This window comes from Ipomoea nil, unplaced genomic scaffold (assembly GCF_001879475.1).
Source record: "Ipomoea nil cultivar Tokyo-kokei standard unplaced genomic scaffold, Asagao_1.1 scaffold0268, whole genome shotgun sequence".
Lineage (NCBI taxonomy): Eukaryota > Viridiplantae > Streptophyta > Magnoliopsida > Solanales > Convolvulaceae > Ipomoea > Ipomoea nil.
This window is the reverse complement of record NW_017616696.1, coordinates 1,878,582-1,904,893: the sequence shown is the minus strand read 5'-3', so window position 1 is coordinate 1,904,893 and position 26,312 is coordinate 1,878,582. Positions and strand designations below refer to the sequence as shown.

At 40.1% G+C, this 26,312-nt stretch overlaps 1 protein-coding gene and 1 pseudogene across 1 annotated transcript; both read left to right on the top strand.

Annotated features, from left to right (window-relative positions):
• Positions 1 to 1,496: 1,496 nt before the first annotated feature.
• Positions 1,497 to 8,263, top strand: LOC109147904 (annotated as a pseudogene).
• Positions 8,264 to 11,521: 3,258 nt separating this feature from the next.
• On the top strand, positions 11,522 to 13,447 carry LOC109147951 (cinnamoyl-CoA reductase 1-like). Its single transcript, XM_019295632.1, has 6 exons — positions 11,522 to 11,707; positions 11,954 to 12,123; positions 12,226 to 12,417; positions 12,611 to 12,776; positions 12,856 to 13,042; positions 13,138 to 13,447. Exons 1-6 carry the CDS (start codon positions 11,590 to 11,592, stop codon positions 13,280 to 13,282), a joined length of 978 nt encoding a protein of 325 aa, XP_019151177.1. The 5' UTR covers positions 11,522 to 11,589; the 3' UTR covers positions 13,283 to 13,447.
• The last annotated feature ends 12,865 nt before the right edge of the window (positions 13,448 to 26,312 follow it).

Sequence of the window (26,312 nt, the reverse complement as noted above, 5' to 3'; positions counted from 1 at the left end):
TCAATCTTTTAATCAATCTGAGCCATTCATTTGATTAAAATCTGTGACCACCATTTTTCTACCCATTATAGACCTAACTCTCTTGGGCTCTTATTAGTATAGTAGATAGTAGATATGGAGCGTTATTTTTGAACCATATCAACTTTGAACGTAAGTACGTAACATTAAAGTTTCAAAAGCAATCTATGCGCACCACATGAATGTTCTCAAAGGTACAAAAAGTAGTCTACATATATACCAACGTAACTTATAACAACAAAGACAAATTTGTGAATTTGTGGTAATGGATATCTTCTGTATATGGTGCTAATCAAGTGCAATGCAAAATTTCCGAACTATTTGATGTTGAAGTTTATTGCTGCTTTAATACTGTCTCATTTTACCATGATTTTGGCGAAAAATCTTATAGTTAACTAAAATCATGTTATACTTCTAAGACCATTCATATTTTAATAGTGGTTGGGTTAAAATTACAAATTTATGTGACATTAGTGGGATAAGATTATATGTTGTGACGACATTGTCATTTCAGATTATATTTTGAGTTAATACCTAATATAGTCCTTGATTAAAGTGATTTTATAACATATGTTTAATATGTTAATTGCAAACATATAATTTTAACAACTTTCTCGTACTCGAGAGTGGAGGAGGTGAAGTAAAATAAGCTAAAAAATTAAAGCTTGAACTTGTGTGCATCAACACTATATAAAAAATATTATTTTTTGAGGGTAGTTTTGGGGGGTGGGGGCAGCTCCCAACCTCATTTCCCCTGCACCTGTCTATTTCTCTATGGAGTAAATTGGCGCTTACATTTCAGTGGACCATATGAAATTAACCACAAAACGAGTACGTGGTCCACGCTTTACACAATCGTTATATTCTGGGCTAAGGTTCACAATATGCAGGTAAATTATCGCTATATTGTTGGCTCTGATGTTACAAAAAAAAAAAAAAAAAAAAAAAATTATTTGCTCCACGTAAGTGTTAGAATAATGAAATTTTTGGAATAAGATAATGTATTTTATGTGTTAAAATAATGTATTTTATGAGTTAAAATGGTGTATAATGTACTTTATATGTTTGAATAATGAAATTTATGAAGTAAGATAATGTATTTTATAAATTAGAATAATTTATTTTATGTGTTAGAATAATGTATAATGTTTTTTATATGTTAGAATAATATAATTTATGGGTTCAGATAATGTATTTTATAGGTTAGAATAATGTATTTTATTTGCTAGAATAATATATTTTGTGAGATAAAATAATATATTTTATGTGTTTTTGGACCGTTGTCCACATAACTGTATGAATATAATTGATAAATTATGTACTTCCTTTGTCCCACTTTATATATTCTACTTAAAATTTATTGGTCAAACAAACTATTTCTTCTTTGCTTGTTTTCATTAGTTTGTACTTGTAATCAATTATTTAATTTGTATGATGTGTGGTGTGCATATGAACATATAAGTTGAAAGACCTGCTAGCTAGATAGGGCAATTTGTAATCTAAAAGAAGAGAATGAGCGGCGAGGGGAAGGTGGTATGCGTGACTGGTGCTTCTGGATTCATAGCTTCATGGCTCGTCAAGCTTTTGCTCCACCGTGGCTACACCGTCCACGCCACCGTTCGCAGCCTCAGTCAGTCCCCTCTCTCTTCCCATTTGAGTTCACATTTTATTTCTGGAAAATCATTGATAGATGTATGTGTTGCTGTACCTTCCATTACAGTAACATCTTATATGGTATTATTGCATATGGTATTATTGCAGAGGATCCAAATAAGGTTTCACATCTTCTTGCATTAGATGGTGCCAAAGAAAGACTGCATTTGTTTGAAGCTGACTTAGTTGAGGAAAACTCTTTTGATTCTGCAATTAATGGGTGTGAAGGTGTTTTCCACACAGCATCACCTGTTTCTTTTTCACCATCTGCAACTAAGGTTAACCTTTTCGTTTTTCTTATGTTAATACCCCTTTCTTTGTTTTAACCTTTGTTTAAGGAAACCGGCGATTTTTTTTTTTTTTTTTTTCAATCATAATCACCACTTTCACTCACGATCACCCATTTTTGCCACTTTTCTATTTTTATCTATCTTCTTTCTCTTTTAAGATGTTTGTCTCTAAATATATTTTAGGCAGAACTAGTGAATCCTGCAGTAAAGGGGACACTAAATGTTCTTGGATCATGTGTGAGAGCACCTTCTGTGAAAAAGGTAGTGGTGACGTCCTCAATATCTTCTGTTATGTACAAACCAGATCCTATAAGTTCAACTGATGTAATCGACGAGACTTGATTTTGTGATAAAGAATTTGCAGAGGAAACAAAGGTGTGTTTGTGTTTATATATATATATATATATATATATATATATATATATATATATATATATATATACATAATACATGTATGCACAGTACACCAGTTCAAAAGATAGAACATATTTCTTTGTGGATCTTTTATTGTAAATATGCATGTATTTGGTAAGAGATTCAGACAACTTTTCATTGTCTTATCTTATGTCACATTAATCTATTTATGATTGGATACAACACATTGTTGTGAAGTCATATCCCTAACTTGATTATAAATCAAGCACCTCTCTGCTAATTTATGTGATTTTTTTGTTTTGTTTTGTTTAAAAAAAAAATCTTTGTAGCAATGGTATATCTTGTCTAAAGTCCTTGCCGAGGAAGCAGCACGGAAATATGCTGGGGAAAATAGGATTGACATGGTTTCACTGCATCCTGGTCTTGTTATTGGCCCTTTTCTACAACCAATTATTAATTTTTCAAGTGAGGTGATTCGAGAACTCATAAAAGAAGGTAAGATCTCTCTGGTCTTGTTATTCGCCCATTTTTACAACCAATTACTAATTTTTCAAGTGAGGTGTTCGAGAACTCATAAAAGAAGGTAAGATCTCTCGAAGAAAATGAACATTATGAATTATGTTGATGAATGATGATATGATAACATTCTTTTGAGTTTGTTGACTTTGTCTCATATATGAAATAGGAATGGAGTAAATCATATCGGATCCATATTGCAAGGGTAGATGCCTATAAATACATTGATTGTATCTCTAGGTGTTGTATTACCATTGCAATTAATAAAAGAATAGTTTCACTCCCATTAACGTAGACACATTGTCAAACCATGCAAGTCTTGCGTTCCTTAGTTTCTATCATTATTATTGTCGCTTGTTCTTGTTAATCTCAACAAATTGGTATCAGAGCACTATTGAGAAGGGCGGTTCAATTGCAAAATTCTCGGTATAAAAAAAGTTTGATGGTACAGGGAATTTGGGGTTATGATAGTCTAGGGTTAAAGATTTGTTGAAACAACAAGGTCTTATGAAAACCTTGAAGACACAAAAACCAGCTAATCTAGCAAAGCTAATTGGGGGGGGGGGGGGGGGGGGGGGGGGGGGGGGTTTAAAGGAGTGCATGGCAGGAACGATTAGGTTATGCCTCGCGGGTGAAACCGTGTATCACGTTATGGTTTTGGAAACTCGAAAAGATATTTAGGATAAATTGGAGACTTAGTTCATGGAAAAATCTCTAACGAACAAATTTTATATAAAGCAAAGGCTTTGTGGGCTTAAGATGCATGAGTGTTCAGACTTGGTGCATCATATGAATCTCTTTAGCCAGATAATCTCATATTTGGCCAGACTTGATGTCAAGATTGAAGATGAAGACAAGGCAATGATCTTGCTATGTTCATTGCCTCTTTCCTTCGAACATATGGTGACTAATCTTGCACACGGAAAGTTAGGATTAAATTCAATGAGATCTCTACAGCCGGCTTATAATTAGTGCATGCAGAATGCAGGGGAGGGTTATGTTGGTGACAATTGGTGTGCTAAGGAAAGTCAGGATCGTGGAAGGAAAGCCAGTGAAGGATAATTCTAGGAAGAGAAACTCTAAGTCTTAGTCCAAAAATAACAAGAAAATTTGGTTCTAAAAGTGTAAGGAGACTCGACACATGAAAAGGGATTGCCCAAAGTTGAAGAAGCAACAAGAGGATGCGAACGTGGTATAAGCTGATTACTCATATTATAGTGAAGGTGATGTTCTACTAGTTTCATCGAGTCAGTTGTCAAATACTTGGATTCTCCAGACTTATGATGCACCTATCATATTACACCTAACAGGGAGTGGTTCACAACCTATATGTCAGGTATTTTCGGTTATGTTTTTTTTTTGGGTGATGATAAATGTCATAATATAGGTATTGGTGATGTTAACATCCAAATGTATGATGGTATTGTCGGAACTTTGCATGATGTCAGACATATACTAGGATTAACTAAAAACCTGATTTCTCTTTGCAGTTTGCATGCTAATGGTTTTATTCATAGGTCTGAAAGTGATAGGAAAACCATTATTAAAATCAGTAAGGGTGCTCTAATTGTGATGAAAGGAAAAAAGACCACGGGGAACATTTATAGGTTGTTGGGCAGTGTTGTTGTAGCTAGGTAGAACACATACTGTTGAGTTTAGTGATGATACTACTAGGTTGTGGCATTTGCGTTCGGGTTACATTGTTGAACGTGGTTTGTCTGAATTGCACAAAATGAATATGTTAAAAGGAGTTAAATGTTGTAAGCTACATTTCTATGAGTTTTTTTTCCTTAGGAAACAGTCAAGAGTCAATTTTAATTTTCTACTAGAAGCATAAAACTAAAGAGATTCTAGACTATGTGCACTTTAATGTTTAGAGACCTACCAGGGAACCTTCGATGGGTTGCTCTATGTATTATGTTACGTTTACTAATGATTTTTCTAGGAAAGTCGGGGTGTATTTCTTGAAACATAAATCTGAAATGTTTGAGAAATTCAAGTTGTGGAAGACTGAGGTTAAGGACCAGATTGGTAGAAAAATCAAGTACTTTAGGTTTGACAATGGGAAAAAATATACTAAGAAAGAATTCTAGAAATTTTGAGTAGAACATGGATTCAAAGGCACTATACAGTACATAAGAAACCACAATAGAATGGTTTAATATGACCATTCCTATGAGAGCAAGGTGTCTCAAATTGAATGTTGGGCTCTCTAAGTGTTTTTGGACAGAAGTAGTGAACATAGCATGTTATTTGATGGTTATAGCATAGTAAAAGTTGATATTAATTGGGTTCCCTTGAATAAGAGAGCAGATAATCCACCTACGGTTGAGACTCAAGAAGTTACATATTCCACATTTGTAATATGTTCGAGTTCAAAAAATTTACAAGATTATTGTCTGGCCAAAGATAGACCGAGATGCACCAATGTCAAACCACCTATCAGGTATGGGTTTAAGGATATGGTCCATTTTGCACTTCTTGTTACTAATAATGATAAGTTAATTACGTTTTAAGAGGTTGTTTCTAGCCAGGAAAGATAAATGGATGGCAAGTATGATTAAGGAGATGAAGTCTTTACATTAGAATCATACTTGGGAGCTACTTCTGCTTCCTCAAGCAAAGAGTGTTATAGGGTGCAAGTGGGTCTAGATGAGCAAATTTGGAGCTAGCATATGGATGTGAAGACTGCTTTTCATAATTGTGATGTTTTAGTGAGTGTCGTCCTCTAGGAATGGATATAAGGGAATTGAGTAAAGAGGGTTAAACACAAGATTATTAAGTGTTTGAAAGCTAACCAAAATGGAATATTCGTTTGCATAGAGACAATTTTAAAACAACTAAATGATTAAGTAGTGGACAAGGATAAAAGAGGGGACTTAGATTAAATAGCAATGTACAAATGCTTCTTTTAGTGTTCTAAATTCTAAGGCAAACAAAGATCAGTAATGAAAGTGAAGGCGTTTAGCAAGTGCCAATGTCATTCTCATGATCATTGGGCTATCACCTAAGTTCTAATTCCATTCTCATGGCAAATAGACTAGATGAGGCAATTAATCAATTACCTTGTGTGCTCTATCCCTTCCAACTCCCATTTCTCAAGAGTGAGTTAGAATTGTGATAGATTTGGCTATGGTGAATCCCTATTCTCATAGGTGAAGCACCAAATCCAAAATCCCCTTACAAAGCTAGGCCCTAACCAAGCAAGAGTCAAAACATTTTACCAAATTCAAAATCAAATTCAATCTAAAGATATTGCAAGCCCTAGGTTTTCCAATTTAGTTCATGACATTCGTACAAAGCATTTCAATCTAAATCCCTAACTAGTTTAACTACTCATAATGAAATTGATAAACTAAAAGCAATTAAAGTAATGAACAATAAATTCAAACTACAAATTATGTGAAATGTAAAAGTAAGAAATTCAGAACTTAACTTGATAGAACTTGTAGAATGTAAATCTGAAACTGAAAGTGAAAGTTGCAATTACATATGTTAATCTCCCTCTAAATCTTCTCCAAAAAGATGATGGAATACAATGGATTTTTTTGTTCTAAAGGGTTTGGATGGAGAGAAGGTGTAGAGGGAGATTGGAAATTGAAAAAATAGATGAAAATAATGCTTAAAGATACTTTATACTTTTGGAATCGCGTCCTTTTAACTGCTTCTAGAATGCTTGGTCACGATGGAGGTCACGGCGTGACCTTCATCGTGACTAGGCCTAAGCCTCGCAGGTATCTGCTGGTCACGGTCAACGTCACACCGTGACCAGCATCTTTGCACAGTTTCTCTGGTTTCTAGACCATTTTCCACATTGTAAACGTCCGAACTAGCCTTTGTGATTTTCATGAAAGTTGTACTCTCTGAGTTTCCTTTCTAATGCCACTTGAATCACGCTATTTGGACACTCCTAGCTCGATATATGCTCAAATTACCGAGACTTCGCCTGACAGAAAAAATTACAGAGCAGAATGGTGTCACACTGGCAATCACGACGTGATTACTAGCGTGACCCATGTTTTTCACTTCAAAATGCATATTTCTTCATCTCCTTTGTTCCTTTGGGTCCCCGGGTCATGTCATGATACTTCCACTCTCTTTATTTCATTTTCTTGACCTCTAATGACTCCCGGAACTTGCCTTTCTGTCAAGATGACTTCAAAACACAACCAATTGAGCTCCAATTTACATGAAGTTACAACCAATGCCTCCAAATAACCTAAATGACACAAAGGAATCAAATATGCACATACTTAGCTTCCAATTAACATGAAATCATATGAGTTTGATATCAATTATGCACATAAAAGTACTAAGAATTAGCACTTATCAATGCCATAACCAAGCATATTGATGTAGGGTTTCATAAGATTAGAGAGTTGGTTGCTTCTGGTGTGATTTTGTTGCAGAAATGTCATATAAGTGAGAATGCATCAGGACATGTTGACAAAGGCAGTTACTAGTGACAGGTTTAAACATTGTTTGGACTTGTTGGGTATCTCCCGTCGTTAGATGAGCATGATTGTCCTGACCCTTGGGTATATGTGAGGTATGTCTTTTCTCCTAAAGGGCATATTCGCCAAGGTAGAGATTTGTTGAGTTTGTCTCATATAAGGAATAAGAGTAGAACATATTGGGTCGGGAGCATAATACAAGGGTAGATGCCTATAAATATATTGATTGTATCTCTAGGTGTTGTATCACCATCACAATTAAATAATTAATAAAAGAATATTTTTATCCCCTGGAACTAGGGACATTGCCGAACCATGTAAATGTTGTTTTCTTTACTTTCTGCAATTATTATTATTGATTGTTCTTATAAATCTCAACAAAGTCTTAATGGAAGTGGTGAACATTCACAGGAAAGGATTTCATGTGTTCTCCAATCCTCAATTGCTATGTTGATGTTAGAGACGTCGCAAATACACATATCGAAGCATTTGAGATACCTTATGCTAGTGGAAGGTATTGTTTGGTTGGGGAAACTATGCACTCTTCTCAGGTTTTAAAGATTGTTGGCCAGCTTTATCCCTCTCTTACCATTCCTGAGAAGTAAGATTCAAATAAGGAGTTTGCTTTTTTTGAACTGAATATACATATTGCCTTTCAAGTGTAGATTGCTTTATATTAAAGTTTATTTTCTTTTGGTGGCAGATATAAAGAAGACCTACCTATAGTGCCAATATTTAAGGTATCCCAGGAAAAGGTGAAACGCTTGGGTATCAACTTTACTTCGTTAGAAGTGAGTCTTAAGGATACTATTGAAAGTTTAAAGGAGAAGAACTTCTTAAGCTTCTAGATTTTTTAATTATTATTGTTCCATGTTTATGCTTGTTGATCTCTACAGTGCACTCATAAACAATTGTGACTAAACGCTAAACATGTTTTAACATAATTTCATTTGCTTACTTGTTGTGACTTGAATTTGAGTTAACTTTATGATGGGATAATTGGGTACCCAACCCGAAAGAACCGACATGACGGATTCAGGACCAAGTAACGGTCTTTTACTCAAAAGAGACCGTATTTATTACGAGGCACCGCTATATTAAAGGATGTCTCTTCAAACTCTTTCACCTTGAGCTCATACTAGTTTTTCTGTATGCGTAGTTGTCACCTGTTAACTCTGGGGTCTATGTTTATTAATCCTGAAACACTCAACACACGATGAGAACAAACACGAAGATAATAAAAAGTAACCCAGCACACACATGAGTCGAATTCTTGAGTTCAAGAAGCACGATGCAGCTAGATCGATGGACTAATAATTTAAGTCCCTGTGCTTTGATACCAATTGAAAAATGATCGTGAGTCTTGAATGCAAGAAGTACCTAGTTGATTTCTACTTAATTTTAATTATATTCAATTACTTATCCTGGATTATAGATTGTATCATACACAGTGAAAGATAGCAAGATAAAAGATAAGTAAAGAAAAGGAACCAAGAACACAACATTTGGTAACGCAGTTCGGAGCACAATCTCCTACGTCTGCGGGGCAACTTACATCAGCCCAATTTACTATATGATCACCGAAGATTACAAGGGTTGGTAAGACATATCCATAGACACTATGACCTTAGCCAATTACACCAACTCAATCTTAACCATCTACTTGAGTGGGTACGTGCAAGCCAAATGAACTCTTCAAGCTTCAACACAACATGACCACTATACGTGACAACCTTGTAGGCCTCTTAGATCACTTCAAAGATGATATATAATAAGTTGTAAAGATTAGAGAACTATCCAACGTTTAGAGTGCTTGTTCGTTGTCTTCATGAATTCTAAATGCCTCCTTTTAGTCGAAATATGACAACCAACTAGTCTGAATAATTGCTACTTAAATTCCTCAAAACAAGGTGCTCCATTCAATTCAAATTAATGCCTGAAAACTGGTTTTAATTACAAGAAAAATGTTAGAGAAATTTGCCCCTTCTTAGAATACGTCCTGACTTAGGCACTACAATATCTTCTGAAGTAGATCCAGACTATAAGACAGTAGCTTCTGAATTAGACCCAGGCTGTAATACAGAATCTAATACACTCTACTATAAAACATGTATCATTTGTATACTTACATGAAAGTTTAGTCATATTCCAATCAGTAGTAACTAGATAAGATGACTTAATTACACTTTTATCTAGTTAAAGGGTCTGGTTAGAATTTTTTTTTTTTTTTTTTTGGTTTTTGGTTTTTTTAGTTAGATGATTCAATTGCATTATTTTAGGCATGGCAACAGGGCGGGGGTGGGAAATGGAGTCCCCGTCCCCGAAATTTCTCATCATTCCCCGATCCCGCCACATTCCCCGGCGAGGAAGGGGAATTATTCCCCAACTTTGTTCCCGCGGGGATTTTTTCAGAACAGGGAATCCCTGCCCCGTTTTTTGAATTATGGCAATGAAAAACAGAGGCTAATAGCAATACTGTTATTAATATTTCCCTGGAATTTTCATGTCTCGTCTATTGCGTTAATGTTTAAAATCGATACATACAAATAGAACTGCTTCCAAAATCCAATCTATTACAGCAACACCAGCAACAGATTCTCACATATTCATGAATTTCAAATTAATATTGACTTCTAGGAATGCTAAGCAACGAAACAATCAAACAAATTAAACTAAGTGTGTGTAAATTGTAAAGACTAATAAAACTAATTAAACTGGGTGTGTGTGTAAACTGTAAAGACTAAAGAAGTAAAGAGAGAGTAGTGGACTGGAGTGTGGACCTAGGCAGACGAGATGACGAGGACGGCGAGGCAGAGCAGAGAGATAGAGAGACAAAGAGGCAGAGCAGCGGCAGTGAGGACGGCGAGGCAGCGACGAGCCGAGACTGCACTCCAGACTCCAGAGAGACAGCGACTGCCGGCGAGGGAGTGAGCTGAGGACTGAGGGCGAGGGAGTGACTGTGGCGTCGACCGCGTTGCCCGGGTCGGTTGACAATCGTTATATCGTATTATCGTGCACCAGGGCGCACAATGCACCAAAACGACGTCGTTTTTTATGTTCAAATTTTATGTGTATTATGTTAAAAGTTTACGTGTATTCAGTTAAAAGTTTATGTGTATTATGTTAAAAGTTTATGTGTATTATGTTAAGAATTTATGTGTATTCTGTTAAGAGTTTATGTGCATGATGTTATGAGTTTATGTGTATTATGTTCAGAGGTTAGGTGTATTATGTATTATGTTAGATTATGTGTATTCTGTTATGAGTTTTGGTACATTCGAAACAACCGATTATTATTTTTTTTTTTTGAAGTTAATGGTAGAAACGGGAAATGGAATTTCTAAAAAAAAAAAAAAAAAAACATGACTAAAACGACATCGTTTTGATCAGGATGCATAATACATTGTGCGCCCTTGTGCACGATATAATTTACCGTCAACTGGACACTGGATTGCTGGAGAGGAATGCTACGCTAGGGTTAAGAGTTTTAAGTATTAGGATCTTTTGTGGAATGCTCTCCCCGTCCCCGTCCCTGGTGGGGATTGGGAAATTTCTCCATCCCCGCCCCCGTTCTCCGAAAAAATTTCCGAACTTGCCTCATCGGGGCGGGGATTGATTTTTCCCGTCAGGGACGAGTTGAATTGTCATCCCTACATTATTTAATCAACTTGTGAAGCTTACAAAACTCTTTTTCTAATTTTCTAAAATAATAGAGTAGTTAAAAATCAAAATAATTGCAATAGTTGAAATTACAATCAATAAATCACAACTACTAAATTTGAGATAAATAATTGGTAAGATCATATCCAAGAGGCATCATTTTTAATTGGAATCAGTCAACATCTCCAAAATACGAGGATATATTAAATTTATTTGGAGCAATAAGCCGTATTTGAGAGAAGATACAAGGTTTGGATCTCGACAGGTAATGTGAGATTATGCCCAAAGTAGACACATCCTTTGTGCACATCGACATTTCGCCTGTCTAGTAAGCCATTTAATCACCGTTATTTACTCTCAAGCGCTCTATCGGGTCGGGGTGTGGGGCCATAGGGTTGTAAATTCAACATTTTTTTGGAGAAGATGATATATTAAATTTCATTTATGACAATTTAATGATTTATATCGTTATCACGTTATGTGCTGTCACGGTCGTATATGAATATAAATATAAAGAAAAGAAGAAACAAACATAATATACCACCTCTACTTGTTTCTACCTTGGAGGTTTCAAACTAAGTTTACAGATCTAGCTAACTAGGGAATTTAATCTGAAAAAGAGGATGAGCGGAGAGGGAAAGGTGGTTTGCGTCACCGGTGCTTCCGGCTTCATAGCTTCTTGGCTCGTCAAGCTTTTGCTCCGCCGTGGTTACACTGTCCACGCCACCGTACGCAGCCTCAGTCAGTCCCCTCTCTCTTTCTCTTTCATATATTATTACACTCTCATATATGTGCTTGGCCCTGCTGTTTTCAGTTCATTTTTGAGTTCCCATTTCTACTCCCAAAAGGCGGCCAGATGTCGATGCGCACAAGGATCTGTCCATTTTGGGTTTAATCCCGGTCACTGTCGAGTTTAAATCTTAGTATCTTCTTTCAAATTTGATCTACTGAACCATTGAGCTAAACCCGTGCGGGCTTGAATTGCAGAGGATCCAAATAAGGTGGCACATCTTCTTGCTTTAGATGGTGCCAAGGAAAGACTGCATTTGTTTGAAGCCGACTTACTTGAAGAAAACTCTTTTGATCCTGCAATTAATGGGTGTGATGGTGTTTTCCACACAGCATCACCTGTTTCCTTTTCACCATCTGCAACTAAGGTTAACCTTTTCGTTTTAATAATGTTAATACCCCTGGTTTTTTTTTTTTTTTTTTTTTTTTTTAAACCTTAAATCATAATCCCGTGTTTATATATAATTTAGGAAGAACTAGTGGATCCTGCAGTAAAGGGGACACTAAATGCTCTTGGATCATGTGCGAGAACACCTTCTGTAAAAAGGGTAGTGGTGACGTCCTCAACGGCTTCTGTTCTGTGCAAACGAAATCCCATAAAGGCAACTGATATAGTCGATGAGACTTGGTATTCAGATAAAGATTTTACAGAGGAAATAAAGGTGTTTTTGTGTGTGTGTGTTTATATTAGTCCAACAGCAATAGAACATATTTCTCTTTAGAGCTTTTATTGTAAATCTATTTATGATTAGATTAACACTATTATTGTTGAGTTGTATCCCTTATAACCTGATTACAAACAAAACATTTTGTGCTAGTTTAGTTATCTGAGAAGTTTTTGTTTGGCCTTTATAGCAATGGTATGTCCTGTCTAAAATCCTTGCCGAGGAAGAAGCATGGAAATATGCAAGGGAGAATGGGATTGACATGGTTTCATTGCATCCTTGTCTTGTTATTGGCCCTATTCTACAACCAACTCTTAATTTTTCAACCAATGTGATTCTAGACCTCATAAAAGAGGGTAAGATCTCTTCAAGAAATTAGCATTATATTATCAATCAATATACATTTGTATCAATGGAAATTATGAATGTTTACAGAAAAGGATTTCTTTTCTGGAGCGGGTGGTAGTTATGTTGATGTTAGAGATGTGGCAAATGCACATATCCAAGCATTTGAGGTACCTTCTGCAAGTGGAAGATACTGTTTGGTTGGTGAAACAATATACTGTTCTCAGATTTTGAAGATTGTAGGCCAGCTTTACCCTTCTCTTCCCATTCCTAACAAGTAAGATTCAAATTAGATTTTTTTTTTTTTTTTTTTTTTCCTGAATTGAATCCACTTTTAGCAACGAATTGATCCTTTAAAAAAATTGGTAACAGATATAAAGGAGACATGCCTGTAGTGCCAACTTTCAAAGTATCCCAAGAAAAGGCGAAAAGCTTGGGGATCAACTTCACTTCTTTTGAAGTAAGCCTTAAGGATACAATTGAAAGTTTAATGGAGAAAAACTTCCTCAGCTTCTAATTTTTGGATTTCTTAGCTTGTTGCTTTTGTGGCGTTGTTGAATGTTCTGTAATTTTTGAATCTCTGTGATGTACTAATAGTCAAAGAAGACTAAACATCAAACACTTGTCTTATTATGATTTCCCGACCCTTGTTTAAACAAGTGACTTGCTTTTCTGGCCGAAAGATTTCAATTGTGACCTTAGATAACTCCCCCGCAAATTATTATGTAGACCATAACAAAAAGTATATTTTTAATATACTAAAAGTATATTATTCGTGTACTGAATATAAATTATACAAAATAATATATACTTTCAGTATTTAAATAATGTATTTCTTTCCATGAATACAATGCACGTTGAGAGTTAGTTAGAAAACACTCCGCAAATCCTGCTTCCTATTGCGATCTTACGCTCGAATGGCGGTGCCACCGGGGGGCGTCGTGCCCCATCCTCGCACCTTTGCCGATATCCTCACCCACACCTCTGATGCTTCGCTTCTTCGACTAGCGGGTAGATACAAGGGTATGCCCGCAGTCACTTTCTCTGATGATGATGTTCGTCAATTTTCCCACAAATTCCGATTTGCTCTGGTGGGCAAATTCGCGAAAAGCTGTCCGCCAATGGTGGACATTCGCAAGACTTTCGACCAAATCGGATTTGGTGGAGCGTTCTCCCTCGGTTTGATAGATCAACGCCATATTCTAATCAACTTCGACCATGAGAATGACTTTCAACGTTGCTGGCTCCGACGAACCTGGTCGATCAAAGGTGCTCTAATGCGTGTCTTTAAATGGTCTCCAGATTTCAGGCCTAAGATCGAATTGCTAGTTGTACCGGTGTGGATAGCATTCGAAGGCCTGCCGACACACCTCCAGGATAAACGTCTATCTACTCGATCGCCAATTTGATTGGCCCCCCGCTGAAGGTTGATGCCTCCACTCTTACGCACAATAGGCCCTCCCTGGCTCGGGTCTGTGTGGAATTGAATGTCAGCACCCCCCTCACTGAACAGGTTTGGATCAACAATTGCTCCTTTGGTGGCTTTGTGCAGAAAATTTCGTACGAGTTCGTCCCTCCATATTGTTTGGGCTGCCAAAAATTTGGTCATCTGTCACCAGATTGCCAAGCACAGATGGAAGGACGCAAGGATCCCTGGATTGAACCTATGCCCAGTCGCCAACCACAGATTGTTCCACCAAGAAAAAGATGGCGGCTAATCGAACAAGAGACCGCACATCGGAGTGTTGATCCTCCGGCGAACCCTGCCCCTGATCCCCCGGCGATTGCCCTAGAATTCCAACAAGATGATAGAATACAAGACACCGATAACTCTACGCCACAGGTAGCCATCCCAGACGCCAATGCGTTTCTGGGGGATACAGTCATAGATGATCAGAGCCTTCTTCAGCCCTCCCAATCAGATTCGCAACCCGGCCATTTATCATAAGGTGACGAGGCTCATGAATTTCAAGCATACAGTCAATCCCTGCTTGAGTCTTGGAAAGAAGACAGTAAGCGATTTGCCTCTAAGTTAGGTAAATCCCTGCCAGATGATTTCATAACTGTAACCAAGAAAAAGAGGCGGCCTCGCAAGGATTATTCAGCGAATGTCCCTGCTGTCACGACGCGCCTCGCTGCTGGAAAAATCGCCCGCGTTTCCTTCTCCCACCGATTGAAATGAATCTGCTAAGTTGGAACGTCAGGGGCCTGCTCACCTCACGGTGCAGGCTCAAAAAAGTTGTGAGACGTGAGCGCATTCAGTTTGTTTCAATTCTTGAACCGATGGTCTCCCAAGATCGGTTGAATAATTTTGTTCGTGAGCTCAACTTTGACGATGGCTATGCATCCTTGACATCGAAAATTTGGCTGTTTTGGTCTGATTCTTGCGTGGTTGATGTGTTTCTTGACACTGAGCAGTTTCTTCTTTGCAAAGTTCAGTACCTACCTTGGAATTTCTCCTTCAGATTCTGTGCAATCTATGCGAAGCACACTCGTGCGGAAAGGGCACGATTGTGGGAACAACTGGCTTCCTGGTTGGATAGTCCTGATCCGATACTATTAGGTGGTGACTTCAACGTCATCGCTAGCATTTCTGAATACCGGGGTGAGGCTGTGCCGGATATGAATAATATCGCTGACTTTTCAGATTTTATAAATGATAATTCCCTGATTGATCTACCAGTATTAGGGAACCAGTATACCTGGCACGGTGTTCGCAATTTGGGGACAGTGTGGAAACGACTTGATCGCTTCTTGCTGAATGCTTCTATGCGGGACTATTTTACAAACATTACAATTAATATTCTGCCACGAACTACCTCGGATCATGCGCCAATTCTTCTACAAGGGGCGAATGCAGCTCTGTCTGTGCCAAAGCAATTCAGATTCCAGAACATGTGGCTATCAGACTCGGACTTTAACTCTCTTGTTACAGCTAATTGGTCTCTCCCAGCAGCCGGGAGAGGCATGCGAGCTTTGGCTTACAAGCTTAAGCGTCTCAAATCAGCTCTTCGGGTCTGGAACAAGGAATCCTTTGGGAATATTTTTGACCGTGTCAGAGATCTCGAAGCCAGAGTGGCAGAAGCAGAGGTCATCCATGCAAACAGCCCATCAGGTGAAGCAAGATCAGCGCTCCACAATCTTCAAGATGATCTCCTCCTTGCCTTAAAACGTGAAGAATGTTTTTGGAAAAAGAAGGCGCAGGTCAAATGGCTTAAGGAGGGCGATTCAAACACTCACTTTTTTCATGCTGTGGTAAAGGACAGGCATCGCAGGCAAAGGATTTGTGCTATCAAAAGGCAAGATGGCGCTCTAGTAACCTCACAATCTGATATTCAGGCTGAGGCAGTTGCATTCTACTCTAATTTGTTCTCCACTGAGGCCTGTTCAGATTTGGATTCTCTTTTGCAGTGCCTCCCAAGTGACCTCGTCACTTCGGAGACCGGCCCCTGTTAGCGCCGCTGACACAAGACAAGGTTAAAAGCGCAGTTTGGAAATTGGATCCTGACAGTGCGGTAGGTCCTGACGGGTTTTCGGGGTCCTTCTTCCGTCACTGCTGGGATATTGTCAAGGGGGATGTTTATAATGCAGCTATAGATTTTCTTACAGGGGTGCCGCTGCCGAGGGCCATGACAAGTGCTCAAATCGTACTGATTCCCAAAAAGTCCAACCCGGATTCCTTTGCAGACTTTAGACCAATCTGCCTTTGCACGTTCATGAGCAAAGTGTTTACTAGGATCATTACTTCTCGCCTCAGTCCGATTCTCCCGAAGATAATCTCCAGGGAACAAGCGGGGTTTGTGGAAGGCCGGAGCATCCAGGATAATGTTCTTTTAGCCTTCGAGTTGTTGCAATTCTTGAATAAAAGGTGTCGGGGCTCGAATGTCATAATTAAGCTGGACATGATGAAAGCATTTGATCGGGTAGAGTGGCCATGCCTGCGTGCAATTTTAATTAGACTCGGCTTCCCGCTCCCCTTTGTTAACATCATTATGCAGAACCTGGAGGCAACCAGGTTGTCGGTCTTAGTAAATGGGATCAGTTGTGGCTTCTTCCAACCCACAAGAGGGGTCAAACAAGGGGATCCTTTATCTCCACTGCTCTTTATTTTGGTCTCGGAGGCTTTGTCCCGCTCTCTCATTTTGAAGATGGGAACTGGCTTGCTCTCGCCATATTCTTCGTCGGTGGGATGCCCCACGATCACTCATTTAGCTTTCGCCGACGACATCATTATCTTTGCTAATGGGGCGTCGAGATCTTTGAAAGACCTGGTAGAGGTGCTCACGCAATACCAAGCCGGATCAGGTCAGAAGATTAACTTCCGGACAAGCACTGCTCAGACCGCCGGGCTTCTGCTATGGCACGGTTACTCGGCATGCAGAGATCGGTCTTGCCTTTTCGCTACTTGGGTGTAAACTTATTCGTGGGCAGAAATCGCCCGCTGTATTACCAACATTTGCTGGAGAAGGTTGACAGTAAACTCCTCGGCTGGCAGCGAAAGCTTCTATCACCGAGCGACAGGCTGATGCTAATCAAACACCTGCTGGCTATGATTCCCCTATACATAGTGGCTTCAACCATGCTTCCACGCCAAACAGAAAAATCCCTTGAATCCAGGTTTGCTAAATTTTTCTGGGGTACTGTGAATGGGCAGCAAAAGAGACATTGGGCGGCTTGGGACAAGGTCTGTTACCCTACTGAAGAAGGCGGTATGGGTGTCCGGTCGCTCAACACCATACAACACGCTTTCTCAGCAAAGCTGCAATTCAATTTTTTACGAGAGAATTCCTTGTGGACTGATTTCCTTAGGGCCAACTACCCGGATGACAGATTCCGCAGGACTGCTTCGATCACCTGGAGGCGCATGCAACAACAGAAAGATTTTGTGGCGGATAACATGGTGGTGAACTCTACAGGAATTCCAGTTTGGACGCCATCTACTTACGGAGACTTCACGCTCTCTACAGCTTATGACCTCCTTCGCCCGAAGCAAGGTCACACCCTGTCCTCATCTTGCATCTGGGGCGGTGATTTGCCGTCAAAAGTCTCTATATTCATGTGGCGGCTACTTCGACGTTTACTACCTTTTCTGGACATTATCCAAACTTTCGGTTTCTGCCTGCCCTCAATTTTTCCTCTCTACAAGGCCCATTCGTCATATCTAAATCACTGTTTATATGATTTTCACTTGGCTCGGGAGATTTGGATGCATTTTGGGGGTTTTTTTGGCTTGTCTACTGCAGGGTCTATCCGCGCCCAGTGTCATGCTTGGTGGCTATTGGCGCCGGCGGGATCGGCGCTTGACTCCTTTGCTAAATTTGTTCCCTGTATGATTTTATGGTTCTTATGGAGGGCGTACAACAACTGTATTTATGGCGATGCACCTTTCTCGACCGCCGGAACTGTTGCTAAAGTCAAGCGAGAGTTGGTTTTACTCTCTTTGGCACATCCCATTCGCTGCTCAACCACTCTGGATTCTGTTCTTGTAGCTGCTGGATTGGTGGCGCGTTTTGCTGCTCCCCCCAGGATTGTATCTCTGTGGGTGAAGTGGCTCGCGCCGCCAACGGGAAGATTGAAACTCAACACGGATGCCATTTTCATAGGGGGCGGCGTTGCGGGAGGAGCCTGCTTAAGGAACTCGCTTGGCCAACATCTTGTGGGGCTCTGCTTTCGCTTTGAAGCGTCATCGGCGCTAGAAGCTGAGGCTTGGGCGCTTCGTCTTGCCATCCAATGGTGTGAAGCCTTTGCTAGAAGGCCGCTCGAGGTGGAGGTGGATTCGCTAGCTCTTGTTGTCCTAATCTAATCTGGAACATCGCGTCTGCCATGGAGGATAAGTGAGGCCATCCTCTTCATTCGATCTTGTCTCAACTCTTGGGGCTCATCAATTCGCCATGTTTACCGGGAGGCCAATCGGCTAGCCGACGCTCTTGCAGCAATAGAACTTAGTTATACTGTATCGCAGATTTTTGCTAGTGCTGATTCCTTACCTGTATCGGCCAAAGTGGTTTTTCTATACGATCTTGGAGGCTTTGCCTCGCGGCGGGCTATTCGGCATCAATAAAGACCTTTTACTTTTAAAAAAAATACAATGCACGTTCTTAATATAGTAAAAATACATTATTTGTGTATTGAATGTATATTATTTGGTAATATGGTCCACACAGCTATATAGACCATGGTCCACACAATCATGATTGCTCTTTCTGAACTCAATCTATTTGTCCTAGAATAAGTACCTAAATAAGTACACAACTGATTTGATAACGTAAGCTTATGTGCCACCAGGCACAATTATCTTTGAAACCGAATCACAATATATATATATATATATATATATATATATATATATATATATATATATATATATATATATAAAAGATAAAATACCACCAGGCATCATTGTCTATACAGAATAGACACCTCAACCACACAAATTATTGTTCTTATTCAATAATTACTACTCTGTATTAATTGGTCGACCCATCTCACATTCTCACTTTAAAAGAACAATCTACTTTTTTTTTTAGATTTGTTTTTTTTAAGTAAGAAGCTTGTTTATTAACGGCAAACAGCCCGAGGGGAGGCAAAACCTCCAAGATCATACAATAAAGCTAGTTTAGCCTTTTCCAGCAAAGAATTAACGGAAGTAAAAAGCCTAGGGGAAGAAACACTTAGACTCGCCGTTGCAAGACCATCCGCCACCTGGTTGGCCTCGCGATAAACATGTCTGATTGTAGAGCCCCATGAACTCAGACAAGAGCGAATGAAGAGCACCGCATGTTCGATTCGCCATGGAATCTTGGAAATCTCAGACCTCGACAAAGTAGCAAGGGCTAGAGAATCCACCTCCACCACGGACGGAATTTTGGCAAAGGCGGTACACCAATAGAAAGCACGCTGAAGAGGTAAAGCTTCGGCTTCCAAAGCCGACGAGGCCTCTATACGAAAGCAAAGCCCCGCAAGAGTCTTGTAATCAAGCTCATCCCGCAGCCCCAGCGGCTCCAAAAGCCACATCTGTGTTAAGCTTGAGTCTTCCAGCTGGCGGGGTTAGCCATTTAACCCAGATTGTGATCTTCCTTGGTGGCGGTTGAAATCGTAGCAGCAACCCAGATGACAGCAGTAGATCATCAACTGGACCCGTCCAACGAACCTGCCGAGTAAGAGCAATTAGCAGCATCTCTTGCTTGATTTGACCCATCAAACGCAAGGCTGTCGCAGCTCCTTCACCATAAAACGCCCCGGTTGTAAGAGCACCAGAGACACCATAAAACAATGCTTGGCAGCAACTTGGCACACCAATTGATCGCTCAACCCGGAGGAGAGAGCAGCTACCAGGCGTGGCATTCTGAGCGAATAGAAGAAGCAGCAGTCGTCACTCCAAAGAGACCCCGGAAGTAGCACCAAACCTGGCGAGACACCCGGCACTGATAAAGACAATGTTCCATATCCGCAAAGGCATGATTACACTGTGGACAAACCGACGGCAAACATATTCTAAAACGCTGCAAAACATCTGGGAATGGCAGAAAATTCCGAAGCAGTTTCCACATAAACACAGAAATTTTCGACGGGATTCCATTACCCCAAATACAGTCTGACGAGAGGCTTTTGGCGTACTTGGAATGCAACTCCTCATGTGCCGATGATAGGGTGAAGTCTCCATAGGAATCAGGCATCCAAACTGGAGTGCCAGAATCAGACTGCGTGTTGTTTTCTACTAAATCCCGAAGGTGTTGGATTCGACGCCAGGTGATCGATGCTGTGCACCGATCAGACTGATAGAAAGAGTGCATAAAATCACTCCACAGAGATCCACCCCTCATGAATCCGAAGAGAAGTTTGGCAGAGAAGGCCTTCTACACCGTCTCCAGCAATTTAATCCCGAGCCCTCCTTCATCTGTTGGGTAGTAGATCTTCCGCCAAGCCGCCCAATGGCGTTTCAATTTTCCCCCCTCAAATCCCCATAGAAAATTGGCGAACCTGGATTCCAGATCTTTAATCGTTTGCCGCGGGAGAGGGATGAGGCTGCAGTAAAGAGGGGTATTGTGCTTAAGACGTGGCGGATCAAAATCAACCTTCCTCCCGGCGAACGAAGATTGCGTTGGAACCTGATTAATCTTTTGTCAATTCTTTCCAGTAGGTGGTGATGATAAATAGGCCTATTCCTGCCCTTAAACATACTCACACCTAGGCAACGAAAAGGTAACGCCAATTGTTGAATGCCCAAAATGCGCGCAATTTCCAGAGCTCTACCGTGTGTGCATCTCGTAGAAGTCACAAAGAAGCTTTTACTGTAATTAATCTTTTGGCCAGAGCCTTCCTGGTATTTAATAAAGATTTCGGCCAAAGCTCTCAACGATCCCGAAGAGTCATTCACAAAGATCACAATGTCATCCGCAAATGCCAAGTGAGTGATGATCGGGCAGTTCGGGGCTGTGGAATAAGGCGAGAGAAGACCGACACCCATCTTTAGAATGAGAGACCGCGACAGAGCTTCAAAGGCCAAAATGAAAAGTAACGGGGACAGTGGATCACCTTGTTTAACACCACTTGAAGGCCGAAAGAAACCACAGGTTACACCGTTAACGAGCACCGAGAGGCGAGTTGCCGTCAAGTTTTGCATGATCAGATTTGCAAATAAATTCGGGAAACCAAACTTCCTCATTACCTCTCGAAGGAACGGCCAGGACACCCTATCAAAAGCCTTCGTGTCAAGCTTGATGATGACATTAGAGCCCCGACATTTTTTATTTAGAAGAATGTTATCCTGGATGCTTCGCCCCGCTACAAAGCCTGCTTGTTCCCTGGAAATCAACTTTGGCAGCATCGGATTCAACCTGGAGGCAAGAACTCTCGTAAAAACTTTACTAATAAAGGTGCATAAACAAATAGGCCGATAATCTGCAAAGGAATCTGGGTTGGAGTTCTTCGGGATTAGCACAATTTGTGCACTCGCCATAGCCTGAGGTACCGGGACCCCCACCATAAAATCCTGAACCGCACTAAAGACATCATCTTCAACCACGTCCCAGCAATGACAGAAAAAAGCTCCAGAGTACCCATCAGGCCCTGCCGCACTGTCTGGCTCGAGCTTCCAAACCGTGCCCTTCACCTCCTCACACGTGAGAGGCGTCAAAAGAGCAAAAGAATCATGAGGGCTCAAGGTTTGAATCAAATGAGCCAGAAGGCCATTCATATTAGGGCAGTCTTCAGCAGAAAAGAGCCTCGAATAGAAACTGACTGCCTCCTCTTTAATTTCAGCTTGCGTTGTTAAAATTCTACCCTCAGCATTTTTTACGGCCGAGATCCGCTGTTGCCGGTGTCTCTCTCTCATGATAGAGTGAAAGTAATGCGTATTGGCATATCCTTCCTTAAGCCATTTGATCCGGGCCTTTTACATCCAGAAGCACTCTTCTTGCTTAAGGGCAAGAAGAAGATCAGCCTGAAGAGCCTGCAGAGTAGACCGGCTTTCCCCTGATGGATTATCCGAGTGAGAAACTTCCGCATCAGCAACTCGTGACTCCAGATCGTTTATACGGTCCAAGACATTGCCAAAGGTATCCCTATTCCAGACTTTCAGAGTTGCTTTAAGACGCTTTAATTTGAATGCCAGCTCATGCATACCCCCATCTCCCGCTGGCAAGGCCCAACTCTGACGAACCATATCCATGAACCCCGAGTGCGAGAACCACATTCGTTGAAACTGGAACTGCTTAGGACTAGACAAATCTCCATTTATACCTGTTAGCAAGATGGGTGCATGATCCGAAGTAGACCGCGCAAGAACAGAGATTCGCACCTCTGTGAACAAATCCCGACATGCCGCGTTCATGAGATATCTGTCCAATCTTTTCCATATCGGTCCCGTATGTCGAGTCCCGTGCCAGGTATACTGATTGCCAAGTACAGGCAGGTCAATTAAATTGTTGTCAAAGAATAAACCGCGAAAAGTCTGCAATGTTGTTAGTGTCCGATATTGCATCGCCTCTGTACTCAGATATAGATGAGATGACATTGAAATCACCCCCCCAAGAGAACTGGTATAGGTCCCTCTAAAATAGTCGTGAGCTGTGCCCATAATTGCGACCTCTCCACTCTTGTGTGTTTACCGTAGACTCCCGCAAAGTTGAAGGCCAGTTGCCAAGGCAGAAATTTAACATTACAGAAGATAAACTGCTCTGAATCAATCAACACTTCCACCTCATAGTCTGCATTCCAAAATAACCAAATTTTTTACGCTTCGGAGGCAAAGCCATCGGAGAAGCCGAATTCCATAGCCATCTGTAGAAGTCTATCCCGAGCTAGCATATGCTCGATTATTGAAGCAAAACCAATGTGCTCACGTCGAAGAAGCCTTTTGAGTCTACGCCGTGAGGAGTGTAGACCCTTGACATTCCAAGTAAGCACAATCATTTTAGACGGTGGGAGAATGAAACTCTAGCGATTTTGCTAGCCGCTAGGCGAGTCGTAACGGCCGGGACTTGGGCGGAGTAAGTCCTTTGTCGGAAGAATCTACTTAGTAATAAATATGAATAATATATTATTGTTGATGAAAGATATTATTGGTAAAAGATTTTAGTCTCTATAGTTTGATCCATTGTGCATCAAATATTATAGTGGTCACACGAGTCGGGTATACCCAATGCGTATCCTTAAATAGTGATTGCGTATTTTTCACATCACTGAAAAAATAAATAAATATTATAGTGGTCTATTACATTATATTGCCAATTGTGCTTCATAAATATATCTTTTGTGTATAACAAGATTGTTTAGTGAAAAACGAATGATGATGTCCTATCCAAACCAAGAGCTAGTTATTTAAGCTAATAGAGTCAACTAACTCCCTAAAATAAAGCAGACATTGATACTAGGTCAAGGCCTAACTGACCCCGCCCGGGCCCCCCCTAGGTCGATCTTGATGGCTAGCCCGGAGCCATCCCCGTAGGTTGGCCACGGGGTCCCTTATGCCCCGCTCGGGCAGCCACCACTCCCGGACCTTGCTCTTCGGTCCTCTCTGCCCCGCTCAGGCCTTGTACTCCAGTCTTTCGAGTACCATAAGCAATAATTTGGCATAATGGTGCACTTCATTTAAACTCATTTTGCGTGTACCTTAATATGTTAGAGGCTAAAATCCATCATAATTGAATTATTTTTTTATTGTAGGTATTGAAGATTGGGCAAATACAAGAACAAGTAAGGAACAAGGCATTTTGTAGTTGAAAAGGAGCCAAGGAAATACTAAACAAAGGCATAAGGGCATGAAGCAAGTCAAAGGGGCTGAATTGGATCATAGGAGAAGGCGGTGGGTGCTCACGGTCCTAGTCAAGGTTGTGAGCACCACTGTGACCAACTTAGGAGGCTTTCTGAACCCTGGGCTCACACTAACACTCACGACCGTGAGCATCAGTGTGAGGCCGGGAATCAGAAAGTTGGGTCTAGCCCTCACATTCATGAGGCCCATCCACTGTGAGGTGCTAGACTAGCTTACGGAAACTTGGGTTCCCACCGATGCTCACGGGCGTGACCTCAAGCATCCATCTATGAGTTGTCCTTAGAGATCATGGTCGATCTCACGGGTTTGAGGTCGACCGTTAGATCTGGGCATCCGCGACCTTGTCCTCTGGTCACAGTCGACCTAGCGGGAATGTGGCTGACTGTAAGCACGAATTCAGAATTGGTTAAATTTGTTATTTTAGCACGAGCTGAAGTGTATAAATAGGCCTAGGCAGTTATTTTATATCACTTTTCATTTTTCCATTCTCTCTCCTAGAAAAACCTCTCCACAACATTTCTCCTTGTAATTTTTCCACATTTAATGAAGATTTGAAGTAATTTCCAGCTTGTAATTCAACTCTACTTTCAACATCTCTTGATCAAAGCTAAGTTTTTCTTACTTTATACTATCTTGAATTCATTTGTTCTTGCAATAACCTCTGAAACGGTGGCGGAAACAAAAAGCGTTTTTTTTCAAACCTCCACTATTGTAGCTAACAACGGTGGCGGATTGTTGATCAATTGTTTACATAATTGCCGCTGCGAATTTTTGTTTAAGAATACAGAACTGTTCTTATAACAACAGTGGCTAAATGTCAGTCTTCTATGTTCTTTTTTGTACTAGTGCGAGTAGTTAGATTCGTCTAGGGATTTAGATTGAGCTCTTTTGTTATGGATGCTATGTGAGTTGAATTGCAATGTGAGATAGTGTAATGACTTAATGATGATTCTAGTTGTGGGCATAGTGATTTTGTATGGACTCTTGCATAATTTGGGCCCAATTATATGCAACAAGATCATATATGGAATAGGGAAACGTCATAGCCACACCACCCCTCACAAGTCTAACTTTGCTTTGAGAAAAGATAATTAATTGAAAGGAGACGAGAACGCCACATGTTTATTGAATTGCTTTAACTAGTTTAGGTCACCATTAGGATGGGGTTTAAAGCTAATTGACAAACCAATGTCTACGAGAGTGGCATTGGCATTTAGTATCCTACTTGTTAGATTAGTTAGTTACACACTATAACATTTAATAAAAGTGGCTACGTCCAAGTCCCTACCTTTAGATTTGCTTGATACCTACTTGTTAGATTAGTATGTTACTTGCCTTTTATTTGATTCTTGATTTCTCTTGAATGTCTTGCAAATCTCTATACGAAGTTACGAACTAGCTTCCAAACACTCTACACTCTTGTTCTTGACTACTTATTACTATTCAACTCCCTTCCAATCCATTTCGGGAAACCATATCTCGTGTGAGGATACCCTCTCACACTTCACTCAATCACCACAAAAACCAACTTTTACGAGTCTTACCCAAATGGCCCCGCTCTTGGGCCTTGCTCTATGGGCTCGGCTATTTAATTATATCATGGAACAAGGTCCACATAGCATTATGTATCATGGATTGAAACAACGAGTTACAAATTTCATACCCGTAAGGTATAGAATTTCATAACACAAAACACAACAAGTCATAACACAATTCAAGACACATCATAGCATTATGGACCAAGCTGGATTGAAAAGATGAGGAACATAATTCATACTCGTAAGACACAAAAAATCATAACACAAGACACATACACATGTTATACATTTACTTATTTTTCAAATATGATTTAGGTACATAATTTGTGTTCATAGGTACAAAATTTTACAACACAAGACATAGACATTCATAACATAATTAAGATACAATTACTAATTTATTCCAAGTATAGAATTCATATGCATAAAGTACAGAATTTCATAACACAATACACAAAAAGACATAACACAAAACACAAACACATGAATGAGGATTCATAGTGCAGTGTGAACTCTATTTCCATGATATAACAATTATCTGGGCTCCCCATGGATTTCTTTTCTTGGGCCGGGTTTGATATATCAATCAGAACTTTTGGAGGGTAATTTGGTGGAATAAATTATTTCTATAATGGTCTCACGGCAATTTATATCCTACACCACGGCGCACGTAGCACTATGCGCCCAGATGCAAAACGATGTCGTTTTAATTTTAATTTTTTTTTTTTTTTTTT